The following is a 14,978-nucleotide window of genomic DNA, read 5'->3' as shown; positions in this document are numbered from 1 at the left end:
CTATATTTATTCATTTGATAATCTTGAGAAATCTCAAAACCATGGCCATTTGTGGACAAAGTAAATATTCATATTTTATGGTTATCTCACTCCATGTATCATATTCAGCAGTCATGATTATGAAATCAGTTAGAGTTTTTTAACCACTAAAAAATTATAAAGAGTATTTTTACTATTTACCACCAATGCTTTATAGTACAAATATAAATCATAGCTCTGAAAAATCTAATAGCAGAAAAGGAGCATTTCCAAAACACTGCAATGACATCTGCTATGTCATCGTATTATCAGGTAAGAGAACTCAGCTTAAAACATGAATTGGTTTGGAAAGTTGGTAGAACCTATTTATGGAAGGGATGGCACTTTCTGCATGAAATTGTCAACAACACAGCTACTGTCAAATAATCCTCTATCTTATGACTGGTTCAAGAAGATGTGGTATAATATACAATGGAATACTACTCAGCAATCAAAAAGATAAATTCATGCCATCCACAGCAAAATGGGTGGAGCTGGAAGGGATTACACTTAGTGAAATAAGCGAAGGAAAAAATAAAAATATCAGATGATATCACTTATAGGAGGAATATAGGGAAACTGAACAAAGGATCAAAAAGAATAAAAAAGACAAAACTTGTAAGCAACCACAGATCTGAGGCTTATAGCAGGGGAGAGGGAAGGTGAGTGATTAAAATGGGTGGGCAGAGCACAAGAGACCATAGTGATGGTTCACAGGTGATATGGTGGTAGGATATATACAGCAATTACGCCTAAGAAGAAAAATCAAATACTGTACAAAAATGAGTAATGTAAGAAAATTAGAAAATTAATAAAGAAAAATACAGGGAAAATTTTAAAATTCTCTCTTAGAGAGCATAAGGATCAGCCGGAATAATCCTCAAGACAGGTGATACTCTGCCAGGAAAAGCAGGTGAATAGCACTGGAATCACAGAGCAAAATAATCAAAGAACCACCCTCTTACTGTACAACTTTGCCTTTGGAAATCTATGAACATTAGAGAAAGGTCACAATTCAATACAAATTCCATAATGGAGAAAATGAACATGAGATAGCATAAATAGGTAACTGCTAAAATGTTTCAATTTAAAATTATTTTACATGATTATATGGTGACTACAGGAAAATTGAACTACACTTCAAGATTTTTCCCATAACTCAGAATAGTATCATTTTGAGTGATAAAGATATAAAGAAGTAAAAGTACATATATTTAGAGGAAATTATATAATATGTTATTTCCATTGAAGGTTTATTTGGGAGTGAAAACTAAATAAGTTTATTCTTTGTATTTGATATTCTAGTATCATTAATTGACAACTGAGTTATCTAGAAATACTAACTGAAAGTTGAGGGAATGAGACTCAATGCTATAAGATCCACTCATTAGTTAAATAAGGATTTTTAAACAGTTAATATTATTTCTCTAAATGGCCAGAATTAAGTTCTGTCCTGGGATATGAATTCCATTATCAGTTTATGTCTACACATAAGTTCAGGTTTTAAATTTCGAAGACTTTATCAAAAGCATCTTTTACAGGCTTCCCAAATAACGGTTGTTTCCATTTACTGATCCATGTCAACGCCTCTTTTAAGGACACTCTACTAAGTGCCCAGAAGGAATATAACTCAAGTATAACTGTGTGAAATGGGTCAGATTTATAGAATAAACTTCTTTCTGTAAACAATTTATAGCACGCTAAATGCCCAATTGTAACTGAAAGTATTTTACAGCTTGACAAAACTAGAAAACTATTACTGAACCCATATCATTTCATGAAAAAAGGGCTCAGAATTATTTCTGTTTGCATAGCAATTTAGAATATGTTATTTTCTTTTTAATGCTATGTTACTTTAATCAAAAATATAAGTAGGAAACTTACCCAAGTTCTATGATCAGGCAGTTGGAACTGGGAGCAAAATTGAAACAAAAACAAAAAATTACTTCTGTACAGGTATCTTCATTGCAAACTATCTTTTGAATAATTAATTAACATTTATGCTAACTTAGTAATTTTTTGCATATCATGTAACTGTACCTTGAGTAGAAGCTTTGTAAATAAATATTAAATATTTTATAACACTCCTGAATTTCCTCTCCCTAAATTGAATTTTAGAATAAGGATAAAAACCAGTATGTTCTTTTTTTTATTTTTTGAAGCTAAATGCTACCTACATTAAATTTTAAATATCAAACACTTCCTTTTTAAATTATTACTCACTACACAATTCCTAAATTTCACTTCAATAGTTAAAAATTAAACAGTTTCCTATAAAATATCCAGTCTTTTGTATTTTTGTAATACTAAATAGGAACAAAGAAAATATAATTAAATATGACTCATCAGTAACAAACATAGTGCACTTATAAATACACTACTGAACTTTTATTAGCATGAATCTTAGACCATCAGTAGTCAGCATGTCTAAGGATAATAATTAAAAGATCTACAAAGTTCTAGTTATGATAACTCATGGGAAGGATCACTTCAGTGAGACAGAAGCTCTTCCAGAAACCCAAAGGTTATGCCATTAAAAACATCATTTTATTTGGCTAAAGGGGGTAGATCATACTTTCATAGGCTTTGGAATCTTTAATAAGAAAGATACCTATATTTTAATGGATGAAAGGTTTATCACAGAAGAAATCTAATGATCTGAAATACATGCTAAAAGAAAGAAAGATAAAAAGCAAAAAAACTTTAGTGATTTTCATATTAATATATAAATGATGTTGGGAAATGACTAACTTTTCCCCAGGTTCTTGTGACACAGTAGAAGGATGGTCAGACATTTTAAAAGAAATTTTAAAGATGAATGAAGGACAGAAATGTAAGTAAAATTGAAACTGTTTCAAAGCCAAACACCTGAGATTAAATGCATAAATAACCAGTATTAAAATTATAGGAAAATCAAACCAAGGAATAATAGTGAGTTTTTCAACAGTGCAATTGCCAAATGACCTCTATAGATGGCATTTCAAAAAAATTAACTATCATGTGACTGTCAGTTACCTAAAATAGAAATCAATTAAATGAACAGTCTGGGGATCACAGAATAATAGTCTCCATATCATCTAGTTGTTTTCAAAATTATACTCTAAACTATGATTTCACAAATAATTTTCACCCACATATCCAGGGAGAATCTCTATAATACTTATTTCTCTCATATTAAACTAACTTATTTGTAAGAGTGAAATAGAAGGCTTAATATTTCCATAATGACATTATAGAATGAACAAACTTCTTTAAGAATTGAATTGTAGAAATTTAAGACCTTGACAATCATTTTGGAAAACAAGAAGATGTGGTATATATACAAACTGGAATATTACTCACTGATCAAAAAAGATAAACTCATGCCATTTGTCGCAACATGAGAAGAGCTGGGAGGTATCACGCTAAGTGAAATAAGTCAGAAGGAGAAAGATAAATACTGAATGGTGTCACTAGTATATGGAATATAGAGAAATCAAACAAAGGGTTGACAAAGACAAAATTTAAAAACAACCCTTGATAATTGACCATAGATCTGAGGCCTCTGAGAGGGAAGGGGGAGGAATGAGAACCAGGAAGGTGGGGAGAGCACAACAGGCTATGGTGGAGGACTATGGGTGCTTTGGTGGTGGGAGAGCTATGGTGACCATACCTGAGGGGAGAAATCCTATGTTGTCAAAATACTAACCAGGATGAAAACAATGGTATTCCATTAATAAAATAATTAATTTAAATATTTTAAAATGCATATATGACAATAAATTTATTTTCAAATACATTTAATTGACATCAAAAACAAATACTGTTCAAATAAAAAACTGATTTATGTAATTAAATAAGAAAAAATAGAATGAAAATAGTTAAAAATAAAAATCCATTTGTCTCTTAAATTGGAGGAATGTTTTTTGGGTACTTCTGACAAGAATTTTTAAAACATTTTCTCTTATTTCAAAAGACAATGAGATGGCCTAATGGATTTTCTTTCTTATTAATAATATTTTTTAAAGATTTATTTATTTATGCATACAAGAATTGGGGTACAGGCCAGAGGTGTGTGGGGGGAGGTGAGAGGATTCACCAGAGACAGAGTGTGGAACAGAACAGGCAGATTGACTGAAATACACTGCTGAGGGGAGCGGTGGGAGAGTCAGGAGAGGTCTGCTGTGCTATATGGGTATCTCCCTGGCCAGGGATTGAACTCATGATGCAGTGGCTTCAGAGTGCTGTGACTTAACTCCTTGCACCACCAGGGAGACACCCTAATGGATTTTCAATAAAATTCCAAAAATATCTATTGAGGACTTCATCTTTCATGATTAGAAATTACTTTTGTAACATGTACTGGGGAAAGACATACTGGGTAGAACATAAAGATACTTAAAAATTGTAAAAGCAGATTTGCCCAGAGAATACACTTCCAAGCATATACGCTGCCAAGCATATACACTGCCAAGCATATATAAATGATATAAAACTTTTCCATAAAGCATTAAGAATACATGATCTCTTTATTATTATGAAACTCTAAGAAATAGAGTAGGTAATATTCTCATTCTGAAGATGAAGATATGGAAGCTCAAATAGGCCATAGAGTTTGCTCCAATACCTTTTAAGTGAAGGATGAAGCAATGAACAGATGGTTTTATCCAAGTACTTACTTAGCCACAAAATCATGGCAATATTTGGGGGCAGAGAAAGTACTTCCATTTTGACTACTTGCTCTCTGCCACCTTATTTCTACACAATGAGGTCATGCCAAGGACAAGGTAATCATCTTTTCAAGTATTTCTAGATACATGCTATAAATCCACCAAAGAAACTGCACACAGGAAGTATCAGGAGCATATTTCACTGATAATATTTTCTTTTCAAAATGGAATACTTCTGCTTCACTAATAATAATAGCTTTCACATGCCAAACACAATGCTAAACATGCTGTATATGTGAACACTGATCTTTATATCTACTCTTGTAAGGCTGGAAGAGGTTATCCCCACATGCAGATAGAGAAGACCTCAAAACCTAGGCACTACTGCTAAGCAGTTATTCTTGCCCTGATTTCTGGGTAGTGTTTGATTGTAAGTGAATTTTGAGGCTATGATAGGATTGGCAGACTACTAGAAACAACAAAAGTTCTGTTGGAACTTCAGAGCATTTGAGGCAGATTCTCTGAATAAAACACTGATTGGTGTAAAGGCTTGGTGAAAATGGCTGACCCAAGCTTCTCCCAGGCAACTGTCTTTGTTATCTGCATTCCATTGACATACAATCACTACATGCAAAACCAGCCAGGATAGTCATAACAATAATGGAATACTTCTTTGGTGGTTGGTAAGTAGCCTCTGCAGCAAACACCCTGAATGTTCACCTGCTGCCCTGGCTTCTTCCCAAAAAACCCTTCAGACAGTTCACTAGCCAACTACTAAAGTATTAACAGTTGGTATGGCAAGGGTTCCAGAACCCTGCTACAGAATGGCAGGCATCCATTTTAATGTCAGTATTCATGACATACCAGGTGTTAACTATTTTATCACCTTTGCATTCTAATCGAAAAATGAAGAGCAGCAGAAGGCTACCCTTTACAAGACGACAGTCTGGGGTGGGAAGGAACACCCAATGTGCTCCCACGGGAGTGTTTGTGAAGATCTGAGGGAAGGATTGCTGTGCTGCAGACACTGTAAGAGTGCCTCATCCTTCGTGATCCTTCATTAACTTTGCAGATATTAAAATATAGCATTTCTCTTACATTATTTGGTTAACAAATATGTACCATACTACATAACAGTTGCATGCACATGTAGATTTATTGACAGATGGAATTTATCATCTTAAACACCAGTAACTCTAGTTTTGCTAACTAAAAGTATTTGAATTTCAGATTAAATAAGAACCTTATAAACAACTCCTCATTTTATAGATAACAAAACTAAAAGCCAGATACACTGGCCCCCAGTCTTTTTTTTTTTTCCGATTATACCATTTACACATAGCACTTAATTTTGAAGTGAATAATTATTTGTTTTTAAAGATTATTAGACTGTGAAAAGAATTTAATTATTGTAATTAAATGTATATAACTATAATAATTTTATAAATCATTTAGTTAAAATTAGAAGAGGAAGTTATCAAGAGAGATATACTTTTTGAGCAATATTTGACACAAAATGCATATTACATAGAGGTTTATCAGTGCATGAAAACTACAAGTACGATTAAGATAAGCCGGAATAGAAAACATAAGTATCTGTTAAACATTTAGTATTTTAAACTTGCCTCTTTTCCATACGGTAATTATGTAAATAATACAATTATCTAGCCTTTCAAAAAAATACAAACTGGAATAATTCCAAGCCTTTTACTATTAAATCATATATTTTCTCAGTTGGAAATAAAGATAATTTTTGAGCAATGTTAGATTTATTCAGTTAGCCAAGCAGATAGTATTTTCACTCACATAGTCTGCTATTCAGGACTTTGGGAAGCTACTTGAATATGTGAAGGAAAGGTAACAGTGGCGGGAGGGGATGGGTTAAAAAAATCACAGACGGGTATCTCATAACCGTCTAAGAAAGTCTACATAAAATTCCACTAATTTATTAATGGGGCATAATTTTTGGTTTGAACATACTGAAACACAATGAATTGGTCTACTCTGTTTTCAAGCATTTCATAAAGCTTTTGCTCACTACTTAGACAGACCAGAGTTTATATCTTTGAAAAAAATCAATATAAACTAGAAACCAGATTCAAGATGTTTCTATATTTGTTGTTTCAACACAATTCCCCACATGTCGACTGATATATAAACCAGTTTTAAAAAATGACTACATATGCAGGGACACAGAGATGAGCCAATTAGATATCACCCCTCTATATCCTCCTAGAAATGAGAAACTGTATTTTGATAAAGGGACAAAACTCTATTCAGTAAATAGCTGTGTGTATTGTGGTGAATTCTTGTGTAATTACAGAATTTTGCTGGAACGCGCCCAGTGGTCTCTACATAAATTCCTTCACTCTCTATGGTAACAACTTGTCAGGTAGACTCATTTCCTGTTTTTATCTAAGCACTAACAGAACCAAACAACCTTTATGAATTTGAAAGGAATCACTGTAAGATACATTTCTCAGCATAGATAATTTTTAAATACAAAAGACAACTTCAGTATTTACTTTCTTAGCTGAATTTTGCTTACTTCAAAATTCACTTTGACTCAGTAAGTAGCTAACAGCAGACGACAATTTAACAGCAACATCATATTACTTTCACACATCTATTAATGACTTTTTCTTTAAAAAGTTGAGTTTTAATTCCGCTAGAATTTCCTGTGTTCTTCCACAACAGCGTCATAGGAAATCCTAATGTTCTCAAGAATTCTTTCATTTCATTGCACCTGCCTTTCAGGATCAACAAGTTAGTTTACAAGTTTGAAGCTGCAAATACAAAATACTTACTTGTGGGTGAAATAAGAATCCTGGAGAAGGTCTCAAGTATTTCTCTTTTAAAGCTTCAAGTGGATCAGTTAGCTTTCTTTTCTCTACTCTGAAAGTTTAAAATTAGATTTTGGAGATGAATTAGACTTACATATCAATCACTGCATAATCACTGACATTTACAACAGCTAACAATACGGCAAATGGTAGGTTTCTGGAAAGCACACTCATAAAAATTTAAAGATGTTCAGTTGTTAAGGAATACTATGGCACTCCTCGGTGCTCAAAAAAGGAAGGTCCTGTTTATTGAATGACTAGTAATGATAATAATGAGGAAATAGAAAAAATGAAAAGACAAAGCCAAAGGCATTGATCATAAATGTATGTATTTCCATTTCAAATGTAGGCAAAAATGCTTGGCAATTTTGAAATCATATGGATGGGATTAATTTTGAAAATTAAAGTTATTTTCTACCAATAAAGTATTCTACCACAGAGTCATGTTATTTTTTCCGTATTTTCCAAGGCAGCAGGAGAGTTTCTAAGCACACCATACAACCTGCTAGCTACTCTGTGGAATTGTGGAATTCCTGCTAGCTACTCTGTGGAATTCCTTCCTCTAATGGCACACTTTGAACAGTACAAGGGGTGGGATGAGCAAGAGGAATACTTTGAAGGTCGGAAGACATACATAAAACTTACCCTCTGCTTTATAAATGTTAGCCATTCTATTTTCTACTAAGAATATATGACATGACATTATGGATCAATTTAACTTTTTTTTTTTACCAATTCCTGGTAATTTTCATTTAAAAAATACATAAAGTCCTTATTTCTAATTCCTTTTCCCCCCTCAGGTTTGAGAAGTTCTGCTGCTGTAATTTTCTTTCAAACACTGTTGAATCATTACTCTTAAAGAATCAAAATAAAAGTCACTACTTCTTAAAATTTCGTACTTTGCTTTGTGTACACTATTTCACTTGTTGACACAGGGGCTTCATGCCCATTTTATGGATGAAAAACAATGTTTGACATAGGAAAATAAAGATTTCTTCCCAGGTCTGATACTAAAATTGAGGTTTAGATCTTTTTTGTGACATTAATAAAATCACAGGCCTATGACACTGAAATACCAGAGGGAAGACAAACAATAGAGTAATCAAAAGGAAGGTTAAGAAGTGATGGAGAAGCTTGTAATGAGTACATGCAAGAATTGGAAGTCCATTGACATTGGAAGGTTCTAAGAAAATGTGAGAAATAATTTTCACAAAGGACGGAGCGATATCACTGATGAAAATGCAACCTTACTGGCAATCAGTAATGTATGAGCTATTCACAAAGTACGAAAGATTTATTTTACCTTCTTTTTTATTTTTAATAATGCAATTGCCTCACAAACTAAGATATAATGGGGGGTGGGGTGTCCAAGCATAGTATTGGTGTCTCTGAGATTTTGTTTGTATTGTTCTTTTTTAATTCTAAAACCTTGTAATGTTCAAGGGGAGGAAGCCCTTAACGTAGTGATGATGTTTCTTACTTAATGTATTGGCAATACACTAGGTAGACAAAGAATCTTATGTGAAAAGAATGTGTCACTCTAGTACCTAGTAAGTACTAGAAGTGCAATAAATATCATTTTTAAAAGCACAAAATTATCTCTTCATAAAAGATAATCAGACAAAATATTTAATTAGTCTCATCTTTTAAGCATCCAATAAAAATTATTCCAATGAATAATTAACTCTTGGCAATGTTCAAGATTTGATGAAAAAACATAGTAACATTTGAATACACCATAAGGATAATTATGTTTAAATACTAAATCATTCTGAATGATCAAGTGATTTTTTTTTAACATGAGGATACATCAGATTTTTACTTTTTTGGAAGTGATTGCAGTTGATTCTTTGCTCTCCTTCAGAGACACACTGGCCTCTTTGGAAATCCTTTGATGAGAGAAAAGTATTTTTCATCTACAGGGAGAATCATGTCTCAGAACACAATTCCTCCAGGAGAAAGAAGAACCCCCAACCTGACCCTATTCTCAACTTTGTGCACTCTTTCATTTTAAACACAACAGGCATGATTTGGTGGCCAGGTTATTTTGAATGGAAACTCAACTCTCATAGAAGAATGCACAAGATGCTCTGAAGGCCTTTTTATGTGTAGCAAAACCGAAGACTGCTCATAACACTGAGCCCTCTCTGGACAATCCATGCTGATTCTCTGCACTGCACATGACTCAGTTAGCCTTCTGGGCTTAAGAAGCTTTTTATTAAGTATATATGTTTTCCCCAAGGAATTTTTGGATACATGAAAGGAAAGTGGATAATGAAGGCATTAAATAGAGCCTTATTTTGTAAGTTGATGGCTCACATTATATACAAAACATTTTTGTGATTAATATTTCATTCACTTGTGGCCAAAGAGATTTACTTAGAAACAGAATGTGACCAGTATTTATTAAGGATGTAGTGGTAGGTTAACAAAGAATAAACTCTTACTGTTATAGCCCCCATCTTATTCCAAATAACCTGACTCATTTAAGCACCCACGCATATTTGCAGTAAGTCTTCCAGAGCCTCATCCTTTTGCCACTTGGACAACTTGCTTTAAAAATGGCTTTCCCATATTTTCCACATAAGAATGTGCATTAAGATAAATTTATTGTCATGGGAAAGAACTCCGTGGCCTTTTCCACAATAGCTAATTCAGAGACATCCAAACATAAGTACAAACCTACGAGTAAACTTTCTGAATAAAAAATGAGTCCACCAGTTCAAGCAGCTTTACTCTCTGCTTTACAATAGCAATAAAAATGGTAGATTGGAAGTCATAACTTTATAGTGTGAAAACTACTTCTCATACACTTGTCCACAGGTATCTTTCGCTCATCCACCCTTACCTGTAAATGGGATCCATAAAGAAAGGGGTGGGTCTTGCATGCTGCAAGGAACCATCTGAGGCCGATCTTGTTTCAATGTTGCTTCCTTTCTTTTCCCCAAACACATGATTTTTTCGAGGCTCGCTCAGCTTTGTCCCACTGGCTCTACTCCTACTGCCCATGCTTAGATCCAGGGGCTGGTCTTGGCTTGTGGCAGGTGTGGCTGGAGGCTTGGAGGGGACAGGAGTCAAGGGCTTCTCATCCTTTCGCTTAGTGGTGAGATCAAAGGGAGACTCAGAGCTTCCCTTCTGCAGTTTCTTTACTTCACTTGGTGATTGGGGTTCCAATTTCAAAGGTAACGATCTCAAGTCTCTATCAGGAAATGGGTACATTGATTGAGAGAATGCTGGAAAAAATGGGAGGGGAAACATGGAAGGGTAAGGTAAAGCTCCAACTTTTTTGTCTTGCAGCCCCACCAGTCCTGTTGAACCAAAGTATTTTTCAGCAATAGAAGCAATAGCCTTTATAGAATCATTCACAGCTCCTGACACGGCAGTTTGCTCCTCTAAAGATGGTGAGAAAATGGAATGATTGCTGTATTCTTTCTTATTATGTATTGAAGCCAGATTCTGAAGAGGGCTTACTTTGTCTTTGAACATTTTACCATTTTCTTTAAATTTCTCTTTATCACTTTCAATGTCACTTTCCAGATCAGAGCCCGAGGTTGTTTCCAGGTCACTGCCACTTGGTGTACTGACATCATCAAGGTCACTACTCTCTGACTGGTCACTGATTTTCTCAAGGGGCCTCTCTTCAGAGGACCTCTCGGGCTGGAGCTCCACTGGCTTATTGTCCCCTACAGGTGGGTGTTTAGATAGTGCCTTCAAAATATCCTGTGTAGCTGGCAGTATCTGAGGATGTGTCATGAGGGGACTTTGACTTTTGTTTGTCTGTTCAGTACTTGATAGTCCTTTAACAGGAGAACTAGCAGGTATCAAAGGAGGCCTGTGGTACAAGCCGGAAGGAAACAGACCAGGGAAGCTAAAAGAAAATCCAGGAGCTGTTGGAAAGGTAAGACCAGCAGGATGCCTATTGGCACCAAAATAGTCAGCAAGACCCGGGTTGGCATGACTCATATTAACCATGGACGTTTTATCCATAGCTGGGGTTCCAGGAAGTGAAATGCCTTGGCCAAAAAATCCACCTGCCGCAAAATGGTTCTTGCCCTCACAAAACCTCCTGTGTTTATTTAAGGAAGACGTAGTGCTGAACATTTGTCCACAGTCTTTGCACTTGATTTGGGTTCTGCAATCAGCATGCATGCGCTTATGACGACAAAGGTTTGAAAATTGAGTATAGGATTTATGGCAGACCTCACCTGTGTGCAAACAACAAAAAAGAATCTCAGGCTTTATGTCAATTGCTTCTGAATTTAGCAAGTATCACAATTGGTTTACCCAAAATTTTAATTAGGAAGCCAGGAAAAGATGTTGGAGGCACCAGTCTGAGTGCTCCGAACACAAATAACCCCATTTCACTAGATTCCAAAGCAAGGCATCCAACCTGACAAATGTCTTGAGGCAGCACAAATATTCCATATATATTTATATATATATATATAAATATTTTGTCATCCCCACTGAATAATACTTTGCATTATAATACCGAATAATAATATTCGGGTATCTAAATATTTAAGGAAAACACAAACTTAGGCATGCATTGACTTTCCACCCAATACTACTCTAATAGAATTTTAGAACACATAACATGTACTAAGCATGAAACATATCAAGAAACCTTTAAAACTTTCAGACCCTCTGAAAAAGTCTATGTTGTAGGCACCAAAACAAAACAGTCTTCTCTCAACCAGAAACTTCACCTTTATTCCCGCTCCCCTTGGGGAAAAGGTCTGTGACTGCTCTACCATTATTTAATTTGTATTATATCATACACTCTCATCATTCACACATCAAAGCCATACAACAATGCACATTGTGTATTCTGAGACATTTTTAACAATCATTTTCATGATTTGAGAAAGACTGACATAATTTACAATAGCTCTATTTTAAGCCTGCAAAGGAAACTAAATTGAATGTAGCCCATCCTGCATTGCTGGTTCCCATGAACTATGATCACGTCCTCTGACTTCCCCTCACACCAGTGGTTGTGCTAACCTTCCTGCATTTATGAAATCCCCGTCCTTGAGAAACATGTCCACTTGTCATATCTTCACCAGTTATCTCAGGACTTAACTTCCATGTGTTACAGCCAACTGTGGCAAACAGGGGAGAGAGCTTTGCGCTAATCCAGAATGAAGAGAGGAGAGGGCGCAGCTGGGCAATATCCCACTTCACCAAAAATGTGCCAAAAAGGTAGAACCTTTCCCCCCTCACTTATGTGCAAATCTCTCCAAGCATAGTTTAAGACCAAACTCTGTAACCTTTCAGAACCCCTTTGCTACGTGACTCCCACTCACTTCAAGTCCAGTAAGTTTCAGGGATCAGATTCTCAAGCATCATATTTTTTATTATATTTTGTAAGGATGAATCTAGTCTATGTATGAACTTCCTTTAAATGCTTCTATGCATGACTAGGGAATGCAGAAACATGCTTGTAGGCAAGTGTTGAGAAGCAAATTTATACAAGAAATGAATTTAAGAAAAATAGAATATTTATCACTTCCACAGGATGTGTCTTTAAATGGAAACGGCTGAGTTCCTAAGTGAAAGCAATGGTCATGTTTTTTAAAAAAACTCATACGGTGGAGATTTTATACACCTTCATCACACAAAACTCACCCGAAACTGATTATCCCACACGCCACCAAACAGGAAGTACCAAGTGATCCCATAGCTATTTCTTTTACTACAACACTTCAGATGCAGTGGTACATGTATCAGTCTGCCTACCAATATTAATGACCTTTCAATTGTGGGATAATTTATAACATTGCAGAGGCTGTAACATGCACTCTCACATTTTAAAGATAAGCTTGGGTTTTAACGGGAAGAGAAGATATGAGTGATTTCTTTCCCAATTATTCTACTGGAATATATTGATCAGAGTCTGCTTTAATGGCAAACCAATGTTACATCAATTAAAAAAAATACAATCAAAAAAAGAAAATTGACAGTAATTGCACAATGAAAATGAAAAAAAAAACCATACTAGTTTTACATACTAGTTAACCATATACAAAAAATATACATACTATTTAAGTTCTCCGAAAGACTAATTCAAACCATACGATGTACAAGGTAGAAACATGAGACTTTGACTAGTTATACTATCAGCTGTGAGCAATAACAAGAAAATAATTATTTCTCATTAAAAAAGCAACACCTGCCCTCTGGGCATTAGAAAACATTAAGAAAATGTCCTGATGGATATTCAACCAAGGTGTAAGTTTCTGATTGTTTTTCAATTTTTTGGCAATGTTGCTCTCTAAACATCTTTCTGATGACTGGAATGGCTTTAAGAAATCCTGGGCTTCTCTCTATTAGAATGACAGAAGGTGCATTTGACTTTCCTGGCGGTATCCCTTGTTATACGGATGAGCAGCATCTGTGTCAGGTCAGTTCGGGTCTCAAGAACACAGATTCTGGGATGTCTCCATAGGCAAAGGTTTTGTTTTCCTCATTGAAGGCCTGACCTGGCCCCCCACAAACCACCAAGCCTCCAGGTAAATGACTCAATTGATGTTGAAGTCTATACTCTACTGTAATTTTCTCAGTAATAAGGAATTAGCTAGCAGTTAATGTTGTATTTTTCAACTTATTAAACAAATTAAGAGGTATTTTGAATATATTCAACCTATTAGAGCATGTGGTTTCTATTTGGGAAGGCTGGAGGTTTCTGTAAAGCCAGTGAGTAATTACCTTAGCGATGGTGACTCTGGGCTCAAGCTCGGCGGCACACTGTAACAAGAGACAGTTGCCATAAACACACCAGTGGGGTAAATCGTGGTGTGTGGCCTTCTGGTGAGAAACAGATATCAACTCTAGGTGAACCTCCTCCACTCCAAAGTCTCCACACCAACTCCTCTTTTGTTCCGAAATTACACAGCTATTATTTTTAATTACCCCATGGTTCTGTCAGATTTTACATTTGAAGACTGCCATCTGCTATTTAAATTTACCGATAATTACTGAAAATACATTTATGGGAAGTAGTTGATGCAACCTAATTGGAAAGGGACACCCTATAGTGCTTTCAAGTAAAATTTGACTTCAACACAATTAAAATTCCAGATCTCAGAACCTGAGATGATAGGAATCTATGTTTTCTGACTTTTATTTCAAATAATAGAGAAGGCATTGGATGTGTGATTCTAATTTGTGATGGTCTATTCTGTCCTGTTTTCCCACAAACATAATAAATTTGTCAAAACATATTTATAGGAAATCGGAAATAAATGAAGTATCTATGCCTGTAGCATATGAGAGAACATTATTAGGGTGTAATAACCTCGAGTCAGGTATGTCTTTTTGAGACAATAAGTCTAAAATTTCTACTGTATACTTCATTTCTTGTGACTTTCAACAGAGCTCCCCAATGGAGAGTTGGGCACCCTTTTTTTTATCTGGCAGTCCTCTTCACTCCACCCAGGGAACAGAGAAACAAGAATCTAGTGTA

At 35.1% G+C, this 14,978-nt stretch overlaps 1 protein-coding gene and 1 long non-coding RNA gene across 16 annotated transcripts in view; one reads left to right on the top strand and one right to left on the bottom strand.

Moving 5' to 3' along the window:
• MECOM (MDS1 and EVI1 complex locus) overlaps window positions 1-14,978 on the bottom strand; it is a 578,367-nt gene that overhangs the window by 22,002 nt on the left and 541,387 nt on the right. For 9 of the 13 annotated variants that reach the window (XM_054700716.1, XM_054700717.1, XM_054700720.1 and 6 more), the window contains 3 exons: window positions 10,359-11,715; window positions 7,475-7,562; window positions 1,903-1,929 (listed from right to left, as the gene is read on the bottom strand). In XM_054700716.1, the coding sequence (XP_054556691.1) occupies window positions 1,903-1,929; window positions 7,475-7,562; window positions 10,359-11,715 (1,472 nt within the window). The remainder of the gene's footprint in view (window positions 1-1,902; window positions 1,930-7,474; window positions 7,563-10,358; window positions 11,716-14,978) is intronic. The other 4 variants (XM_054700718.1, XM_054700719.1, XM_037525735.2 and 1 more) reach the window with 2 other exon arrangements.
• Window positions 5,511-13,913, top strand: LOC119257642 (uncharacterized). Of its 3 annotated transcripts, none has more exons than XR_005128091.2 (5): window positions 5,511-5,696; window positions 10,808-10,911; window positions 11,048-11,199; window positions 11,296-11,408; window positions 13,847-13,913. It is a non-coding gene; the product is annotated as an uncharacterized LOC119257642 (long non-coding RNA). The 3 variants fall into 3 exon arrangements; XR_005128092.2 differs by lacking the exon at window positions 13,847-13,913 and adding an exon at window positions 11,500-11,782; XR_005128093.2 differs by lacking the exon at window positions 11,296-11,408.

The sequence above is a fragment of the Talpa occidentalis genome, unplaced genomic scaffold (genome assembly GCF_014898055.3).
Source record: "Talpa occidentalis isolate TD23 unplaced genomic scaffold, MPIMG_talOcc4v2.1 talOcc4.4, whole genome shotgun sequence".
Lineage (NCBI taxonomy): Eukaryota > Metazoa > Chordata > Mammalia > Eulipotyphla > Talpidae > Talpa > Talpa occidentalis.
This window is presented reverse-complemented; position numbering and strand designations above follow the sequence as displayed.